The 22,055-nt window shown below is 42.0% G+C and overlaps 1 protein-coding gene across 1 annotated transcript in view; it reads left to right on the top strand.

Moving 5' to 3' along the window:
• The window catches only part of zfhx3 (zinc finger homeobox 3), a 131,824-nt gene that overhangs the window by 32,752 nt on the left and 77,017 nt on the right, over nt 1-22,055 (top strand). Inside the window, exons 2-4 of the mRNA XM_041985150.1 lie at nt 12,182-14,698; nt 14,897-15,476; nt 17,592-18,088. Of these exons, the coding sequence (XP_041841084.1) occupies nt 12,218-14,698; nt 14,897-15,476; nt 17,592-18,088 (3,558 nt within the window). The 5' untranslated portion in view covers nt 12,182-12,217. The remainder of the gene's footprint in view (nt 1-12,181; nt 14,699-14,896; nt 15,477-17,591; nt 18,089-22,055) is intronic.

Below are 22,055 nucleotides of genomic sequence, written 5' to 3'. Positions count from 1 at the left end.
TTTCATGTGGTTTTAAGGCGCTATTCCACACACGTCACACCTAAACTGTATTCTTTGGGGACCCTTGCTGTTGAAGTATTGTGTTCCCCCTACAACTGATCTGTGTGTAGCCCCTTGCCTGCATATACAAACACACGCACGCTCTCTTATAGCCAGCCAAAGGGCAAACCACTGCCCCACCTCCCAAAGACGCACCTGGCATCTGTGAGTCCACTCCAATTACTTCTCCCCAATTACAGGTTATGAACCAATTAGTCACCCTCTCGTTTTACACTGCCCCTATCACTCTCCATCCTCACAGCTCAAATATAGGGGCATCTGTTAGACATGGGACAGGGGGTGCTATGATAGGGGATGTTGATCTGGAGCTCCCTCTATACTTTCTCCATTATTGCTCATGATTTTTATCCTTGTTTGTATGTGGCCAGCCCGGTTTTGTGTTGAGGAAAAATATATAGTTTTGTTAAATACTGTTCTTTTTTGTGTATGTGAGTATGTAAGATATAATTGTGACATGTAAAACAGCTGTCTGGAGGCAGTTGGCTTAGCGAACTCCAACATGCACATACATTGTAAGAAACACATTCCAGGGACAGTTAAAGCTGTCAACCTGTAATTTGTAGTAGCACTCAACTTGAACTTTCAGGGTGAGCCAGTTGGCCCTGCTCTAATTCTCACCTCCTAGCTGACATGTTTTTTGTTTTGTTTTTTTTTCCCCTGCATGTATGTATGCAAGAGGTGGTGAGCCCAAATGTGGATAAACAAGTTTGCTCATGCACACACAAACTTGTGGGTATTTTCTTATTGTTCCACTTTCTGTTTTATGTTTTTTTTCCCTCACTGGTGTATTGTTTATTTTATGTTTTGGGTTTTTTTGTGTTGTGCACATATACGTCTTCCCTCTCAGCCTCATGGCTGCATTCTGATTTTAGTTGGCAAGTGTGAAGACACTTAGCCATAATCAGTATGCAGGCATAGCTGTTTGAGTGTAAATTCACTGGTTCATTGCAAGAGTCCATTCACAATATGGTGCTATAGCTGGCTGCTGCTTAATGTAACACACATAACCTGAGTACATGTGCGCCTTGTGTGCTAGATATTCTTACAGAATGTGGTGGATTGGCTAGACCCGTTTAAGTGTTCAGATTTAAGATTCAAACTGCTTAGGATTGCTTGCCTATCTTATTTTACTTTACTGTACTTGTATTACTCATCAAAGAGTTATGTCTTGTTTTTCTTTTTCCTTCCCATGTTCTTACAAAGTCAAAGCAATGACATCATTAATTAGATATGTATTAAATGTGTAGTTGTCAAAGACCATGAGGCATTGCCAAGTCTTCTGCCACTGAGTCCACATTATTTTCCTGTGGGGGGAAAAAAAATCTCATAGATTTTTTTTTCATTGCCACTTTCCATCCCATTTGCCATCCATTAGAATTAGTGTTCATGGTTTTTACCCTTGCTTGTATGTGGCCAGTCCAGTTTTGTGTCATGTAATCACTCCTTTCATCTCTCTTTGAAGCCCTAATCCATGATGTAATGTGTGCATGTGCATGCATGTGTGTACATGGGTGCACAGAGGGAATGTTGACTTTTGTCAATTCTAAATAAAGTTTACACTTAGCAGGTCTGCAGATGCTGGTTACAGGATCATTATATCCTCGCTGAGAATAAGATTTTCTGATACTTAACTAACCTTTTCTAAACTGTTTGGCCTGCATTCTCAGCAGCACACAGAGAAGTTTTTGTCTCACTAACCTTTGCTTGCATCCATAAGCTGAATCAACAGAATGAACGCACTGTCGCTGATCTTTACAATGCTAGTTTTTCCTCCTATGCATCTGTCATTGGTTTAAACCACATGATCCTTGGGCTTATTACTCAGCAGTGTAAAGAAGAATATTGAAGAATATAATGTTGATATAATAAAACATTAAATGTCAGTTAATCCATTCCTTTCATTTAGGATATTCACTCTACCTTTATTAATTAATTAATTATTTTATTTATTTATTTATTGCCCTCAACCCTTCTGGAAAATTGATTGTATTAAAATCTAGTTTGGGTTATTAAAAACAGTAACTTTGACAAGCATGCTTGCACATGCATGCATGCATCCAAGCTGACTCAAACCTAGAAATGCCCATGAACTAAAGATGTGTGCCTGTCCTCTTAGGAATGTGTGAGTTCTCTTGCAGTGATTGACACTCAGACCCCAGGCTCACGTGACTGAAATTCCACTCACTCACTCACACACACACTGACTGCACTGGCACAACACACAGCTGTTTTTATCTTCTTGCTCAGAAATAGAACCAACCACTTAAAAACTGTAATAATACCCACAAGCCCACCAACAGCTCACTGATAAGGAAGCTTAAAGATAAATACCAGCAAACAACATGTTTAAACTGATTGTTTTTGAAATTGTTGATCCATTAAAAAGTGTCTTACCATGAAACCATTGAGCAAGGGTGCTCTAGAGTTCCAGTACCTCGCCTTATTGGACTATGCTGTGCTCAGCAGGCTGCCCAGCTGGGGCCCAGATGTGGCAGCCATGTCATGCAGAGCTGGGAGGCAGAAGATAAGAGGCTGATGGTAGGCCTGCTCCTTGGTTTCGGGTCTGTTCCACAGCGGTTCAACTAGATGTTGCGGTTGGTACGATGTGAACTTTGACAGCCTGTGTCATGCTTAATGCCTCACTTCCCAAATACAGCTCAGTAAGGGCTGATTTATATCTACCAGGTGCTACAGCATGTAAGCAACTCTCAGATGAGAGGAGGCATGTGGTCATTTCATTAAGGCAGATGAACAAGGGCTACAGTGTGTGTGTGGAGATGAGGGACAGAAGGCTGGTCTTTCTCAAATATAGCTCCACAGCACTGTAGCTGTCATAACAGTCAGACCCGGCCAGGAGAGGGGAGGAAGAGGAGGAACTTATTAACACACTCCATATTTCTCAAAATATCATTCAAGTTTCTGCTTTTCATTAGCTCTCATTTGTCTGTGTCATATCTTTTCCCTCTACTCATGTGGCTGCCCACCTCAAAAGGTCTGGACACTTGTAGATTCCCCTGTGCCAAGATTTTTTTTTTTCAGCATTTGAGCTGCCAAGAGCTCTAATGGTCAGAAGTTTGTTAATTTTCTTTCAGCTTCTGTGCAGTAAATTTGTTTTGACTTTACTCCTATTCTCAATCTGTACAGCTTGTCAAGGAGAACTATTCTCACCATAACAGCCTTCTGTCTGTACTTAACAGCCACGCACCTTCTAGCTATAAAACTCAGAAGCAAACATGATCTGCTAGGAATATCTTAATTGTAATGCATTTTAGAAATAGGTTACTCCCTGTCTGTTTTGTAATGTGATGGCAGCAGCTTTCCCTCACTGTCAGATCTCCCTGGAGGTCTGTGGCTCAGATTTAGTGCATATGAACGCTTATTACGAGTAATGCAGAGGGGACTGTAGTCTTTTAGTCACTTTTTTCCTGTTTATTTCTTGCCAAAAAGCAGTTTCTCTTTACACAAGGGTCTCTGTGCACTGTGGTCGGCCCTGTCAGTGCTCAGCGTAGCTACAGAAATGTTGTTTGATGTTCCTTGCACACTTCAGCGTCAAGTGTTGAGGTGTCTTTCAGCATTGCCCTCCAGGCCACCTTGTTATACACTTAACAAGTTGTTTTTCTTTTGTTTTACCTCCGCTTTTCCTCTGTTGACAGTTCCTCATCACAGCTTTACTCAGAAGAATGCACATCACCTTCCAAGGTTTGCCTTGGAATCTGTCCTTGTAAACTGTAAGGCAAGCTCTGCTCTCCTTTTAAGATGATGATTGCATCAAGACCCGATTTATGAGTGCTGCGTTTACAAACTACTGGTGTAAAGATTAGGATTCTCATTGACATGTAAACTAACACTTAGAGGAATTGTCTTCCTTAAATTTTCCTCTTTTTTTTTCTTCTTTTATTTTTCCTCAGTGAAATATTTGAAGATGTTCTATCTGATGTAAAGAACACATTGCTGGGTCTATTTTCCCTTGTTGGGAATACCACTTGTGAGATTCCTTCCTGCTGTCAGGGATCCAGCTTAGCCATACAGCTTACTGAAAACGAGACACATCCACTGACTTTGTCAGCGCTCATTGAAAGTGTATGTTACTGACACGAAATTTAGTTTTAAGAGTTTCTTTTCACATCTGGAGTTGAGATAGTCGAGAAATATCTTTTCTCCCACTTATTTTTTATTAAAGACAAGGTACCTAAAATCTTAATTAACTGTCTCATTTCAGCAGGAAGGAGGCAATAGAAAACACTTCTGCTACTACTACCTCCTCCTGAGGTTTATTGTTTGAAACATGTGCAGTTCTTTCCCAGGATAAGGCCTTCAGCTTAGCTTCAGCAGAGGGGAATTTGGGCCAGGCCTCATAAAAAAAGTATTTGTGTACCAGAAAGATTTTCTCTTTCCCTTTTTAAATCTTTGTCATTAATGACTTTAGCAAATGTGAAGTGGGGACTGAATGGTTCAGCTGTGCAAGGTCTTCAAAGCAACCCTCTAATTATTTATCCAGGATATCCTACTCTAGAATTAGAGGCCAGGTCACCATTGGCTTTCATGCTTTTTTTTTCTGGAAAGAAATCATTTCCACAGAATGGTTTCACTGGGACACTCTCTAATCCCTGCTTTATGTGCGTGGGTGTGTGTGTTTGTGTGCGTGTGTCTGGATATGTGCTCACACACATGATATGGTATATGCCCACACAAGCTTATGTGGATGGGACTGCACTGCTCCTTAGTGTGAGGTGCGTAAAAGAGATAGTGAGCTTCCATTTTCCACACATAACACTGCATGACTTCCCTCCTCTCTGCTCTCACACCAGACAGCTTTCACCCACATTTCTCAGGTTCCCTGGTCATTTGGCCTTCACATGCCTTCTAAAAGGATCTTATCACCCTGCTCAGGTTTAGACACTTAACCGAACACTGCCCCTAACTCTCCAAGTCTCTGTGTGTTCCAACGCTCTCTTCATTGTATACTGCTGTATGTCCCAGCTTAGCCTCTTAGTTACCTGTGTGTGTGTGTGTTTTTTTAATATATGTAGCTTCTGTACATTACATGGTAGATTTGGAGTTTTTTTTCTCTCTCAGTATGCATAATTACTAAACATGTTTGTGTTCTCTAAAATTCTCTGTTGCACTTTTGAGCCTATCCCTTTAAGAGTCTTCAGCAATGGATATTTGTCTAATTCCAGGTGGCTGTGAAGCCTGTGTTTTACCAGGTGCAGGACTGGGTCATTACTAAGGTATTTGTTTTTCCAGATAACACAGTAAGGCTCAGCATTATAGACATATCATTTATGTCTCCAATCTGTCTGTCAGGACATGGTCCTTATATGTATACTTACTTGCATTCTATGTCCTTTCCACCTGTAATTCAATGTGATACCTGCTTTAGATCCCGTAGAAAATATCCCAGAGCTTGGGGTATTTCTCTTTTCTCTTGGTCAACAGAGGCTCAGTTTGCTAATCAATGTTAGCTTCCATAATGGATGTAGAAATAGTGGTAATGACATCTCCCTGCCCACCCCAATCCCTCAGGTTTTGGGTGGCAGAGTAATGGAGCAGAGCTGTGTGAAGTTGTGTGTGTGTGGTGGTGGTAGGGGTCTAATTTAGTCACAGTCTATGGTGAATGGGCAGCTGATGGTGGCTCCAAAACATTTACATAAAGCCCTACAATTGTGATGATAAACCGTTTTATCATTGCACTTCCAATCAATAATGTGGCTTCTTGAGGTTTAATATTTCAATGGTATTGATCACTTTAACAACTGTGTTTGTGGTTGCCTTTCCATAGCTGAAACACTGCAGTATGTACACATGTATGAGTGTGTGCGTAATATATGTCTTTATAATACAAAATGATTTGGACTTTGAGCTGTTTATAATTACTTAAATCAATTTCCCACCTTATAGTCCCTGGAAGACAGTGTTCCGTTCTTTACTAGTTTTGGTCTCTGGTTATCTTCACCCCACTCCACAAGCCCCATACTGTTACAGGGGAAAAATAAAATGGACAGAGCGCAAACAGAAGTTCTGAAAGCACTGTAGTTGGCAAATTTAACTTCCATCCTCTCTGGAGAGAATGTCTGTTTCTAGCAGATATAAATAGGGACAGATTTGATAATTAGTAGAAATGAAGGTCCTGAGACTAAACACTTTGATCATCATATTTCTTCCTTGTCCCTGACCTTTCAGTGGACACATGACTTTGGTTCTCTGGCTTTGTGTCTGCCCACATATCACAATCAGCATCTCAATCTCCCATCTCTCTTTCCTTTTAATCTGCAAACAATACAGAAGCACAGCTGAACACATGACATATCCACAAATATCTTTCTGAAATTCTTACTTTTTAAATTCAGGAGTCTTCTCAGGAATCATGATTAGTCCCTGACAGATGAATGCACAAAGTATTGACTATTCTCTCAACCTTTCTGCATTCCACACTGTGAGAAAGGCAGCACTGCATGTTAAAGGATGTAAGGCCCCATGTCAAACCGTTCCGAATCATTCAACATCCATGTCTGTTGGGCTAAAATTGAGCAGATATGGAGGATGTGTATCTAACCAATCTGATAAGTATTTGAAAGTCTCTCACTTTGCCTTTCAATTTTACAGACACCCTACTGTGTGTGAATGTATACCAGTGCTCCTTGCACTGGGTTGCCTGGGGGTGAACGTTAGTTTGTGCCCAATAGCCCTTCTCTGATTATACATCAATACCTTAATTCCAAGGATAATTTATGCGCTTATAAATTACAAAGCTTTCTAACAAACCACATGGGACATAGGAGGAAAATAACACAGTGCAGTCTTTTAGAATGAAGAACTGCACTAAGAAGTTGTTTTCGTAGCTATTATAATATTTCCTGCTCACTTTTTGTATTTTTAATTCTTCTGATATCTGGATGTTATTTTTTTTTATTATTATTTATTTAAAATTTCACTTTTGACATATTGGTATTTTTGTTGTTTACAGAAAACAGTAATAAAAAGCCTCTTACAGCATAGCATATTTTGCCTGCTTTCACTGTATCTCTTCCTCTGTACTGAGGTTTAAATGAAATTACATGAGGCTTCTCACATTTGTACTTGAAGTGCACCAAAGAGCCCCCCCACCCATGCTGTTTGCTAATTGGTGGGAGACTGGGAGCTTCCTGCTGTGTGTTCGCTGCTTCCCTCTGCTTTGCTACCCCACCAGGTCTTTCACCACATCGTTCTGCAGAACCCAGTAATTAACCCTCAGCTAATTAACTTCTTCTAATTACACCAGTACACTGTTTCTATCACACCCTCCAAAACAGGGAAACCACTTTTGTGCAGTATCAATCCTTTCTACAAGGTATTGAAGGTTAGACGCTCTCCAGTCTTGATCATTTAATCAGACTACCCTCTGTGTACGACTAACACAGAGTTCTGCACTGTGATTTCACTGCTACTTTATCTTATGTAACATTTCTTCCGTTCTGCAACATGGAATGGATTAGCACAATGTGATGGTGTTGTGTAAAGGGTAAAATCATTTTCAAGGTTTTATTTCAGGTCTATTAACAAAGGAGGCAATTGATACTACAAACAAATCAATTTTGCCTTCTCTGGACAGTATTGCTAGTAGAAAATGCTTACTAAAATCGAGTGCTGTGAAACTAAAACAATTACCTCCAGGGTATTTTAGCGTGCTCATATTGTTATCAGCAAGGATTATTTTTGCTGTATGTTGTATATTTGTTCCAGCACAAAACTAGATTAATGGAATCTGTAAGCTGTCGTCTTGTCTTTACAGCACCTAGCACCATGCATGACAGAGCCTACATGCCTCAGTTCTGCTGTATTTGAGAAATTCACCCAGACACGGCGGTGGCCAGCCTTCTCTGCTCACGCACACTCGTATAAACACACAGCACTGTTCCTCCCTGCCTTAGACTGAACATAGCCGTAGCTATTTCTGTTCCATAGACTGATAGCTCCCACTGAAGATCATTGATTTTACGGGAAGCCCTGTTTACAGGCTGAGTGCCATCGACCTGAGGTGACTTTTTGCCTCCTGCAGTTGGAGCATCCTTATGTCTGCATTAGAAGAATAGTAAACGGAGTATTTACAGCACACAATAAACAGCAATGGTCGAGATGGTTAATTGTCAGGGCTACAGCACGGGGGATAAAAATGAACAAGAACTCTGTGTACCTAACAAAATTACAATAGTAATTATAACAGTTAACTGTGTATCACAATCACTGGTCATGCTGTAGACTCACTTGTTCCTCTGTTCAGGATCAGGTGTTTATGTAAGTGTGTATATGCAAGCATGGTTTTTTGTTTGTTTGTTTGTTGTTGTTGTTTTTAGAAGGGAACGAAAGATGAAGAACAAAATTTAAAAAAAAATACAAAAAGGCACTTGCAGTGTAATGTTAGAAATGTACTGTAATTTCCCTCATTATAAGTGCAAAATGTTAAAGCACAAATTCACAAAGGCATGTTAGGCATTAAAGTGTACTTATGTTAAAGAGTCCAATGCATGCATGCCTTTATTGGTGATTAAGTAGAACAAACCTAAAAGATAAACCCAGGCTTTAGTCTGCCTGAGGACTACAATGGTTCCCCGTCAATGAGCATGTCCCTAGTGTAACATCAAAAGCCTTCCCCTGCTTTATCAATAAGAATCCTTCCTTCCCACATCTTCCTGTAACTTGCTTAGTGTTCACGCCATTGATTTTCCAATAAGCGCTCCTTACCTTGCGGTAGTTGGCCAGGCTCTGTGATGGCTCAGAAACCAGACACAGACCAGCAACAATTTAAAACCAGATCTGGTGTATTGTTAGTTTTGCCTTGAGGCGTATTAAGAAACTTTTAACATTTTAAATGGTAGAACACTCACTGCTGATTTAGAAGTGCTTAGGAGTAAGAGTCAGAGCCCTACTCTGCTGATAGTTTTCACAATCTGAGTATGAATTGCTTTCCTCAGGACACACCAGAACAGTGTCCTCTGAAGGGAAGGCCAAGCCTTCAGGGCAGATGATCAGGGTTTGCTTATAATCAGATGGTTCCTTGACCTTTAATTCCTCCCTTAGTTAGCCGGGAAATCCCACCTAATGAAAAGACCTATAACTTAAAACTTTGCCCCTTTTGCATTCTCACTAAATGACATCCAGAGCCACTCTAACATTATTAATTAGAACCAAGGCCTTTTCACAACATTTAACCTTATCTGTTAAAAAGTAAGGGCCGTGGAATACGACTTTCTTTTTTGGGAAAGGAGAGCAAAAGAGAGAACAAAGTAGTCAATGAAGACAGGTGACAGCAGAGAGTCCTACAGTCGGGATGTGTGCATCAGCATGCTCTCCCTTAGATCAGCTCAGGAATCCAGCCTTTTCTTCCCCGTGATTATCTCATATTGTCAGCTAAGGCTTGTTTTGGCTGCACACAGTCTGCTTATTGTCAACTCAGTGGGCCCACATTCAGAATTACAATGCAATGCAAGGGCAAGGTCCATGGCACACTCACTTGTTCTAGAGCCAGTATGTAAAAGAATATTTTCTTTTCTAAATATTACAGTATGTAACCACTCATAATCATATTCAGTGATAGTCACCTTTGCTGGGCTGTTTCATCATTTTGATTTGTGGTTATTAACACAGTCAGCACTCAGAGACACCAGCCTTCTCCACTTCCCCTCTAGTTCAACCGCGTCTCTTTGTCTGTCTCCCATACTTGTTTAGTGCCTCCCAGAGATTAAAGCTTTTCCTGCTTTAAACAGGTGTCACTGAGCCAGGCAGACCTCTGAGAGACAAACAGCGTTATATCTGTTGGCCCATCTGCGACTTTCCGACTCCAGACAATCCCATTGCTCATCAGTAACCACTGCAGGTTATTGAATTACACCATCTTGATTTTAAAGGGCAATCCTGTTTTCTGTAAGCAGTGGACACACCAAGCTCTACTGCAAGTACTCCAGCTCTGATCAAAAATCATCGTGTTATCCTGTCTTCTACTAATTGGTTGTGGTATTTTGGAGCTGTAATGGGAATTGATGGTTGCATAGTCTCTGTACAGAGCAATATACTCAGCTTGTTCATCAAGGCAAAGAGGAGGTTATTGTTAACTAGCAGTCTTAACTGTTTGTTGTGCATGTGGGCCCAGTGTTCCCAGGCCTGGTTGAGACAGGCAGTGGAATCTGGAGGAGGGGCTGATAGATTACAGGAACAAAGTGTGAAATACTCCATGTTCAGACATGGAGATGTTTTCCTATGAGACAGACCTTTTAGACAAGTCTCATTTTCTGCTTTTTTTCCCCACTTCATTTTGCACATTTAATCCACTTGCTTTCAGTCTGAAGAATCTCTGTGTTTGACATGTGGCTTTTTTTTTTCTAGCTTCACTCTCACTGCCCTCTGTCTATTTGTGTGAAATGTCTGTTGAGCTCATAGCCTCTTGTTAATGGAGCAGATAATAAATACAGGCCAGTAGGGCTACTATCCCCTCACTCAATATGGCAGCCATCTTTAAATCATGTCCAGCTGTATAAAGCAATCTTGTTAATAAGCCAGCCGATCTAATATCTCATCATTTTATATGCAAAGTAACTCAAAGGTCATCAAGGTGAGCTTCTGTAGCATTAAAGAGAACAATCAGTTCATGGACTATTCTATCATAAACATGTATGCATTTATGACAATAAAGAACCACAATATCTTTGCAGTGATATTTAATGTTTTCTTTTGTATCCATTGTGAAAGACCTTTCTATCCATATCTCATTTTGCTCTTCTGAATTGTTATGGTTCATAGTTAGGCCTTAGTACAAAGGCACATCTCAATGGGTGTGCATTATTTTTGCAGAAAGCATGCATATAGGCTGGAGAGGTCTCAGGTAGGCTATGTTGTGTTGGAGGTAAGCTTCATCAGACATTCATGAAGAGGCAGACAGACATTATCAATCTCTCCTCTCCCTCAGTGGTGAATATGTTCGGCTGTGGGGGTAGACACTATTCTGATCACAGCTGAAATTTGCATCCCTAAGTAAATAAGTAAATAAATCAAGTGCAAGCAGTGAATGTGCTAATCAACCGGGACATGGCAGTGAGCTTGATGCCGGGAAACTTTGCTCATGTAATATTCAGTACTGGTGGGTTAAAGGGCAGCCTAGAGTTATTGGTTTCAGCCCGATTGCCCCCTTTAATCAATGTTGGCTGCATCCCTTTAATAAAATTATTAGCTCAGCAGTATCTTGCGTTATCATTTTATCTCTTCTGTGCTCTAAATTGCAGCCTGTGTTGGGCCTCTCAGATGCTGGGGGCATGGCCAGCTCCCGAAAGCTCAGCTCCCATTTATTATTTCAGAAGCGGATGATGGCTGTAGTGTTTGAAACCAGGCTAAGCGTGGAGGTTATTGGATGCAAGATCTAAACACAGCTACAATGAAATCCCAACCCAGCTTATATATTTTGAGCACATGGAAAATGCTGCCTTTTATTGCATATGTCAGAGTTCAGACATATCCATCTCCATAAAGTACATGGTATATGCACATTACAGTGACCAGCTTAAATTAGAGTAATAACACTGATACTGTGAAGGATTTTATTTTAGTTTATTTTTTGACAACACACTTTTTCTTCCAGTTATGTAAATGTGCGATGTGCTGATGGGTGGCTTCTCGGTGTCTAATTATCTCACGAGGAATCTATTTGATCCATTAAGTTAGTCTGACTGCAAGTTAATTAAAAACGGATGTAGGATTTGCAGAATATAAGATTAGGGGTGTTGTTTGGAAGGTGAAGATAAAAGATGGTACCTTTGCGATATGGCAGGAAGATGAATCATGGACGGCTTATTAGTGCTTGTCTCAGGTATTGTGTTTAAGTGCCTAATCTAGCGTAATGAGCATGGTGTCAGTTTTCCAATTATATCTCAGACTTTTGTCTCTCATCCAGTGTGCCATACATTTGATTTTCTTCTTTCAAGGTTCCTGTGAGTGGGGTTCCTTTCATATTTTCTATGCCTGATATTTGCTTAATAGGCAGAGCAATTTTTTGAAGATTTATCCATTTGTTTCTAACTTTAACATGATGAAGTATGAGCTGTGTATGCTTGTGTACAGTATATACAATAAAACAAGCTCCTTTATGTCTCTGCAGGCCTGGATGCGATGAACGCCTCATGTAGGCATCAGCATGGACAGCTGTGAGTCTCCCGTGGTTTCTGGGACAGACGATGGGCTCAGCTCCTCCCAGCAGCAGCAACCACCACAGCCCTGGAAAGATCAGTCAAACTCACAGGTCACTTGCACCAACCAGGCCCCTTCCCTGGATGCCCTGTCTCTCTCTGCTCCCTACCCCTCTCAATCCCAAAACGCCATTGCACCTCATGACGGGGTGAGAGAACTACAATCCCAGCAGCAGCAGCCAAAACAGACATCACCGCAGGCCCTCCGTGATAGCTCTGCCATAGGCCAGCTGCATTCCAGAGGAGAGGGTCTTGGGGAGGTGGAACCGGAAGGAGTGAGCTGTGGAGAAGAGGAAGAATCTGAGGACTTATATGAAATGGAAATTGACAGCTGTTTCCCAGGTCTTCAGCCCTTTCCTGGTGTGCCAATAGCATCAGGGGGAGGGGGCATACCCACTCTTTTGCGACATCAGCCCTCACAACAGCAGGGACCGCCCGAGAGTGGGAGTGAAGATGGAGAGGAGGAAGAGGAAGAGGAGAGCAGTGATGTTGAAAACCTGGCTGGAGAGATAGTTTACCAGCCAGATGGCTCTGCCTACATTGTGGAGAGCCTCAGTCAGTTGATCCAAAGTAGTGGAGGCATGGTACCTGGCCTGCTTCCCACAAACTCTCTCACGAGTGGGGGAAAACCAGGGGAACCTACTGGGATTTCATCCTCGGTCTACCCCCAGATCATCAACACTTTCCACATAGCCTCGTCTTTTGGAAAGTGGTTTGGCAATTCAGACCAAGGTTTTCCCAATACCTCAACAATGGCAGGCCTCAGCCCTGTCCTGCACAGTTTCCGTGTCTTCGATGTGCGGCACAAAAGCAACAAGGATTACCTGAACAGCGATGGGTCTGCCAAGAAGTCCTGTGTATCCAAAGATGTTCCCAACAACGTGGATTTCTCCAAATTTGATGGGCTTGCCCTTTATGGCAAGGGTAAACCTATTCTCATGTGTTTTCTCTGCAAGCTGTCATTTGGTTATGCCCGTTCCTTTGCCACTCATGCTGTCCATGATCACCGCATGACACTGTGTGAGGAAGAACGCCGGCTGCTAGCGGACAAGCATGCCTCTGCCATCATCCAGGGCATTGGGAAAGACAAAGAGCCTCTCATTAGTTTTCTGGAACCAAAAAATAAGAGCACTCCTCTGCCACCCACCTTGGTCCCCATGAACTCTGGTCAGAGCTTCTATGGCACATTTAGTGGTGTCCATCTGGAGCCTGGAAGCAGCAGTGGAGGCAGTGAGACCCTCCTAAACAAAGACTCTGACTCTGGACTCCAGCAAAAGCAGCAGCAACAAACCCCACTGGGCTCAGTCTTCTCTCTTGGTGGGCTAAACAGTCCCAAAGCATCCACTCTTACCTCATCTCCAGGCTCTGCCAAAGACTCCAATGCCCTGCCCAAACAGGGAGGGAGAATAGAGGAGTCTGCAGGGAAAGAGTTGGCATGTAAGCGAGAAGATGGGAACATCGAAGGTCATGAAAGCAAGGCACATCTATCCAACCAGATGGGGAGCTCAGAAGAAGAGGAGGAGCTATTATTAGGAGAGGAGGATGACGATATGGAGGCAGAAAGCACTGCAGTGACCTGTGGTGGTAACAGTAGCAGTGGTGGGGGTGAGGTGGGGGAACCAGTTGTCTCAAACCAAAGCATTTCCAAATCTCCTTTATTAATGCCTAGTAGCACTCTTCAGCCTTCTGTCTGCACATCTGCAGTCAATTCCATACTCAACAGCAAAGCCCTTGCTTCCATTTCCTCCTCTGTCAAGGAAGAGGCTTCAGCTGCAGACGGTGGGGGGAGGACCTCAGAGCTCCCTCTGAGCTTTAACTGCCAGGGACCCACTTGTTCCATGGCAATGGCGGCAGCTGCCGTTAGACGGAGTGAGGATGACACTACTGGCATTTCCTCCTCTCCGCTGTCCTCCAATGCTGCTGCTGATGAAAGTGCCAATCGAGATAGTGCCACAGCTCCAGAACCAAATGATTGCCCAGCAGAAGGAGAGGAAGAAAATGGAGCACTTCTGCATCATCATCACATGCACCACCATCATCATCACCTCCACCCTTCATCTCATGGTCACTCCCTATCCCTGCCAGGGGGTTCCTGTGACTTAACAGGAATGGGTGAGTGTTCGCAGAACCATGGCCATGGTGGGACTGGAGGAAGTGGGGTAGAGTGCCCTAAATGTGACACTGTTCTAGGTTCCTCACGTTCCTTGGGTGGTCATATGACCATGATGCACTCAAGGAACTCATGCAAGACACTAAAGTGTCCCAAATGCAACTGGCATTACAAGTACCAGCAGACACTGGAGGCCCACATGAAGGAGAAGCACCCAGACTCTGGAGGCTCCTGTGTCTATTGCAGCAGTGGTCAGAGTCATCCTCGTCTGGCTCGTGGAGAAAGCTATACCTGTGGATATAAGCCCTTCAGATGTGAGGTATGAAACCCAGAAATGCTCCCTTTTTTTAAATGTTTTTAAAGATTTTTTAGGTGTGTGTATGTGTGTGTGTGTGTGTGTGTGTGTGTGTGTGTGTGTTTGTGTGCGTCAGTTTTATGTAATATACAAATTCATTTGAAAAGTTTATGCATGTGTACATATATTGTACTTCAAGAGAAAATGTGTTATGTCCCCCAGGTGTGTAACTACTCCACTACCACAAAGGGTAATCTAAGCATCCACATGCAATCAGATAAACACCTAAACAACATGCAGACACTGCAGAATGGAGGCTCCATTGGCTCTGGGCAGGAGCAAGTGTTTGGACATACACCAGGAGGAGTGGTAGCTGTTCCCTCAGCAACCCAGGCCAGTAGTCATCATCCTCCACATCACCATCCCACACAGTCTTCTACCCATATGTCCGTACCGTGTGGAGCACCCTCACCAACCAAGCCGAAGAGCAAACCCACTTGGCGGTGTGAGGTATGTGACTACGAGACCAATGTGGCACGGAACCTTCGCATCCACATGACCAGTGAGAAGCACATGCACAACATGATGCTCTTACAGCAAAATGTGACGCAGATGCAACACGGACGACTTGGATTGGGAGCCATGCCTTCACCATCAGAGGCTGAGCTCTACCAGTATTACTTGACCCAGAACATGAGCCTTCCACCAGGCCTCAAGATAGACCCAGCTGGAGCTGAGGCCCAGTTTTTGATGGGGAGCTTTCACTTGGATCCCAGCATGGCTGCTTTGGGGCCTGCACTTGGTGAGCCTCATTTTACATTTTTTAATATGAAAAATCTTCCTTGTTACCCAAAAAACCACCAAGTAAAACTCAAGTTAATTTCATGTGGAAACCATTTTGATTTAAAAATATACTGTATGATAAATTCTTATTTGTCAGTTAGCAGTAATCTATGACAGTTATTAATTTTTTAATTGAATTTATTCTTCACAAAAACATTAGTAGTAATGTTCATGTTTACTCTATCAACTGCAAGGTAAACCAGGTTTATCACTACATTTTAGGATATTTTTCATAATGCCCTATGTCTACCATCAGTGGTAAAAATCTTCTAATATACAAGCCCAGTCTGCCAAAAAATATAATTCACTCATCTGTAGCAAGAAGTGTGCCAAATGACATGCAGAACCCCAGATATAATTGATTTCTAGGGTTAGAGGGCCAAACCTCGATGTTGTCCACTCCAAGCATTTCCCACAGGCAGTCACTCTCAGTCTTTTTATATCATTATTCCCAAAGTGCTGCTGAGCCTCAGTTCTCCATTTTATTTATTTTTTTTTTTATGTAGTAATTAAATTTTATCTTGGTCAGAGAAGGGAGGTTAGAGCAAGGGTAATTCTGAACTATAGCCACATGTTTTGAGGACCGGTTATAACCATGCAGTTTGTTCAGACTTGTCTTCTTACTGTCACAAGTCGTTCAAAGACACAAACAAGAATTTATTGCTGTAACTAATTCTTTTTCCCCTTTTCTGTGATCCACTTCATTTTATGAGGTGAGTTGTAATAGGCTTATAAGAGAGGCAATGATTACACAGGCTGGACCCAGAAATTACACTGATGTTACCTATGGCCACAATTTAAGAAACACTTACAGCTGTTGTACACACACACACACACACACACACACACACACACACACACACACACACACACATATTGATATTATATGCACAGTATGGTACCAGGTTCTGTAATAAGTTGTGATTGACTATCATCAAATGGAAATCTCAGACCAAACAGCTAAAGTGTGAGGTGCATATTTTTTCTCTTTGTACTGCTACAGACATATCAAATGTTAAACTCAAATGATCTCAGTGTCTTTGTAATCCCTATTCCCAAGACTCGACTAGTAAAAAGTCAATATTAAATGATGATCAAGGGAATTAAAAAAATGGAAAGGGGATGATGATGTCCAAGTTCTATGTCTATCATCCACTGTAATGCTGCACAGCAGCAGTTGTTTATTTAAAACAGTGGGTTTGAAAAAAAAAACTAAAATATTTGTAATCTATTATATAAATGAGATTGTCATAGAGTCCATACATTTTTCAGCATTTTGGCTGCAAATTGGAAGAACTTCCAACAAAACAAGTTCAAAACTGTAAATCAGAATCCTGTCCTAATTAACAATAAAAATTATTTGGAAACAGAATCCCGATCTATAGTAAATCACTGAATTTGCATAGTTATGGAGTATGAAAGCTGTAGAGAAATGTAAGGTGTAAGATACTGAACAACACAGGTCTAGGGCAGTGTGTGAGCATATGGGTGTATCTGTGTGTTTGTGTGAGTGTAAGGAGTTATGACTACATTGCTGCGTCTGTAAGTGATTTCAGAGGACTTCTACAGAGGTCTCCCTCTCCTGGCTATAAAAGCCCAGGTAATGGAGAAAAGTCTAAGAACAAGCTGCACGCTGCGGCAATAAATAAAAAAAGGAGCTGCTGGAATTAATTTAGTGTAAAGCCAGGCCAGGTCAAACCTACATGCGCCGTCTGGGCAGTCAAAGATTAAAGATCAGCGAGTAAAGGCAAAAACATTTCTTTTTACCTAGTTTTTTTGCATTTATTTTCTTTTATTTGTTTTGTTTTTGTTTTGTTTTTTTTGTGGAAAACTCTAAGCACTTCTTACTTGTAGCGCAAAGCATGAACATTTCTTTGTCATATCAAACCAATAGACAGACCTCTTTATGTTAGATGGTACTCCTGAGGAGAAGTACTTGAGATAAAATCCTTTAAAATGTAACTATTGCTTAAGGCTGTAAACTTTGAATTTGTCTAACCTAATAATACATGTGTTTGGTTCATCTAAATACCTTTGTCGATCCTCACCCTGTCTCTGTTTGCCTGTGTTACAGTAGGTGGGGAAATCCCTATGGATATGCGCCTGAGCGGTGGGCAGTTGGTGTCTGAGGAACTGATGACCCTGGGAGAAAGTCTATCACAAACCACAGATCCTTCGCTCAAGCTCTTTCAGTGTGCTGTGTGCAACCGCTTCACCACTGACAACCTGGATGTGCTTGGTATGCATATGGGAGCTGAGCGCAGCCTGCCGGAAGAGGAGTGGCGTGCTGTGGTGGGAGACTCTCATCAATGCAAGTTGTGCCACTACACCACTCAGCTCAAGGCCAACTTCCAGCTGCACTGCAAAACAGACAAGCATGTGCAGAAGTACCAGCTTGTGGCCCACATCAAAGAAGGGGGCAAAGGGAATGAATGGCGCCTGAAATGTGTGGCCATAGGCAATCCAGTGCACCTGAAGTGTAATGCCTGCGACTACTACACCAACAGCCTGGAGAAGCTAAGGATGCACACTGTCAATTCTCGCCATGAGGCAAGCCTGAAACTGTACAAGGTTAGTTTCTTTCACACAAATATCACTCAGCACAGCATTTAAAAAAATATAATTTAGATTAAAAAAAAATTATGAAAATTAACAGAACGTTATTCACAGAGACATTTATTACAATCATTTATATAATTTGTGCAAACACAGTTGCAAATTTGGAGTGTTAACTTCCCTGTTTGAGATTTTATGACATAACCAAGAGCAATAATATGCTTGTGTTATTTCTGAGATTATTTGAGATATTATTGGGCGGCATGGCTCAGTAGGTAGAGTGGTCGTCTTGTAGCCTGAGGGTTGCCGGTCTATCCTCTGCCTGTTGAGTTCATGTCGAGGTGTCACTGAGAAAGACACCGAACCCCAAATTGCTCCTGATGGGTCGTTGTTAGCGCCTTGCATGGCAGCTGCTGCCTTCAGTGTGTGAATGGGTGAATGTGATGTATGATGTAAGGCGCTTTGGGCATCATTCCAGGTACAGAAAAGCGCTATATAAAATATAGACCATTATTTATCATCTTTAAAGAGGAATCTATGAACTATGAAAACACAGTTTTGGAAAATGGAAAAATGCCTTTTTAACATCTCTCTGCCAGCTAGATATTTTGTAGGTACAATCAATGTTCTAGTGCTGCCCACAACACAAACAGCTGTCTTCCAAGTAATGAATGATAGCTTTGCTGTGTAACTGTTGCTTTCCTAGTAGTCATATATAAGCAGGGCCACACTGTTGCCATAAGAAAGACATGGCAGGAGAAGCCAGTTTGGTAACTTACGGGAGAATCACTTGGAGACGAATGAAGAAGTGTTAGGAGACAGAGGTTTGGTGCTAATACTCCTTGGAGCGGGAAAGGCTGAATTGTTCTCGACAGCTGTATTGATTTTTGCTGGACTTGGAGCTTCACCTTCTCCTCTAATCATTCCATAATAGCCAGTGGATGAACACTCTCTGAACAAATGGCCATAAATCTAACAGGCCTGATTCCACTTAGGTACCTATCCTGTGTGTGTCTGCGGCTTCGGCCAGTCTACGCTTAACCCAAACTGGCATAGCTTCAAATGCAAACACACACCAAAACGAATAGAAACACTGGCATCACCTAGCTGCTGTAAGCATATGTTACACACAAACATCATAACTGTCTATTTGTCCATCTTGATTTTTTATTTTTTATTTTTTTATTTTTTTTTTGTATTAAGTTGTTTACATTGCACAGCAGTGTGTTACTTCCTGCTTCTGATGTTTGGATCTTTTCCCAAAGAAGGCATCATCATCCGCTGAAAAATGCTGCTTCAAGCATGAAGTTTTAATTACACTAAAAACTAGGGTGAAGTGGTCATTTTAACCCCTCAGAAATGCTATGTATTTGACACCCAACCAGCACTGTGAATGGTTCCTCAGAGCACCTGGCATGACAGACATGTTTCCTGCCCACAGGGTCTTTGTATTGAAATAACAGTAAAAAAGAGAAATCAATTCCCTGTGTTTTGATTAAGGTGCAGGTGTGATACAGGGCTACTGCTGCAGCTGTTAAACAGGACCAGGGGGAGCAGGGAAGTGTTTGGCTCATCAGTCTGTGGTTTGCACCAAGACGAAGGCCAATGAAAGATTTTCATAGGTTATTTATACAAATGACAATATTGCCACAGGGATATGTGAATTTGTTGGGTCATCATGTGTTTTTCAGTCTGTGGTTCTCCTTTCTTGTCCTTAGCTGCTGGACTTGGCCCAAATTCCTCTGAGCGCCTCATATCTTACTAATGAAAAAAAACAAAACAAAAAACAGGCTCAGACAAACTCTTTCCTTTGCACCTTTGGAAGGATTAACTTGTTTTGTCTAGCAGGATATTGAACAATTTATATTATTGCATTGTCTTTGTGCATTCTGCTTAGCATTAGGCCAAAAGAAACTGTTATTTTTTTCTCCCCTGTCTCTTTTCCCGTGCATGTTGTTACGAGAGAAGAGACATATGTCACACTGCTGGGCAGGCTGTGGGGGATTAAATATGTACAACACATCCAGACATGATCATTTTTTATGACTTAAGCCTCTTAAGATGGCTCCATATTTCTTAAAACCAATTGATCTTCCAACTAAGAGTGTGTGCATTTGTCCAGAAATTACCTGCTCTCTCAACCAGAGAAAACTGCAGTCCTCATATGCACCTACTCATCCCAGACACTACTCAAAAACAAAGATGTTCACAAGTTGACAAGAATCATTAGAGTAGTTTATGACTCACCAGTGTGACAACAAGTACATGGTTGTGAGGCTTCTTGGCTGCACTGACTCCCCTCTTGACAATGTCACAGTTTTCTTACTATGTTGAATTTACGGTCCTGGTAAAGATACTGACAGGCAGAAACCCACAGTGCCCCACAAGCCTGTAAAACCCACTTGGTATATTATGCATGGACAAAAAAAAGGAAAATCACCATTCATTTATTCCTCCCCAAAGAAATCTGATGCAAATAGCACCGTTTTTAACCTTTTTGGGAGAAAATAAATCATCAAGTCAGCATAAACAGGCTCTAAGATGTGGGAGATGCTTGGGACACTTCACCCAAATCAAACTGGTTTGCATTAAACAGGCCCTTTGTGTGCACAGCTCCATATAAATTGGAGCCTGTAATTACTGGAATTAAAAAGGAAGGTTTAAACTGAGGGCTAAGCTGGATGGGATAATTTGAGAGTCTGTGGTATGTGGCCCATATTAGGGCTTTCTAAAAATATCAACCCCACCACCCCATGTATTGGAATGTTCCAAAAGACCACAGAACGATCCAGCAAGTCATCCTGACCACTGGACCACCAAACAGTAGGGGGGGGATTTTGCTGTCTCCCCCTGTGTACTGTGTCCTCAATTAAGAATAAACCTATTCTGAACACTGTGCATTCTGCTAACTGTCCCTTGTGTTTTGAAGCTAACTTTCACCTTCTCTTTTTCCCATGGACCATAGGGATTTGAGTAACTCTGATGACAGCATGTCGGATGCCCATCTGCTCTTAGAAGGGTCAGTCCTGAACACAAGCAGCCCAGATAACCGGCTGTTGGTTTGTGTAAAATACTTTTACAATATTCAGATCTGTGATAGATTAATCTAAATGAAACACATTTAACAATTAGCCATTTCCTACTATAATAGTATAGTAGTGGTTGTACCTCTGGAAGGAGGTCCCAGGGTGTGGAGGTGAGGCTGCTCCACCTCCAGACCCTGGTCACTCTTATTAGCTGGAATGGGAGGAGCCTAATCAGGATCAGCCACAGGGCTCAGCTTCCAGTCAAGGGTTGGGGGAAAGGGGAGGAGCATTGGAAGAAGGGGGGTGGGGTGGGGGGATTAGCTGGCTACCTTCCTTGTCTCGGGGGCCGGTGCAATCGGCGGTAATTGAGATTGATTGGATGTTATTTTTCCTCTTGCAAATGTAGTCCATTAGCTTGGCACATGCATAATCAGTTTAGAGCACAGTTAGCTGAATGTAATCGTGTTCCTTGGTGTCTGCTAGCACAAAATCCACTCCAGATGCCGCTTGGCCATGGAAAGACGGGGAGAAAGTGCCGTCACTATCAAATGGGTAATCTTTAGAACGTCCTGACATCCTTTCTTCTGTCCTGGGCCTGCTGTGTAGATCACACCCAACTATATAAAATTTTCACCTTCCTCCCTCTGCCATACACACCCTGTCATATCCACTGTCTGCTACTTTAAAGCATTGAGCTTTTGATTAGATGTGCTGTCCATTAACGAACATGATACATGTGTATCTTGGGAAGCATTTCTGCTCTTACTTTACCCCACACTGTAATCCTAAAGAACGAAGGAAAACTAAACCAAGGAAAGAAAATGTCTGTCCTATGCAAAAAGCAAATAATCACACTGAAACATAATAGAGGGAAAAGAGGCTGTAATGTAAATGAAGGGATTAGTGGTTACATGAAAAGGCATTAAGGTGTTTCACTTATGATCTGACTCAGCAGA

The sequence above is a fragment of the Melanotaenia boesemani genome, chromosome 1, assembly GCF_017639745.1.
Source record: "Melanotaenia boesemani isolate fMelBoe1 chromosome 1, fMelBoe1.pri, whole genome shotgun sequence".
NCBI classification, from domain to species: domain Eukaryota; kingdom Metazoa; phylum Chordata; class Actinopteri; order Atheriniformes; family Melanotaeniidae; genus Melanotaenia; species Melanotaenia boesemani.
Note: the sequence above shows the minus strand (reverse complement) of the source record. Positions and strands in the feature narration are given on the sequence as shown.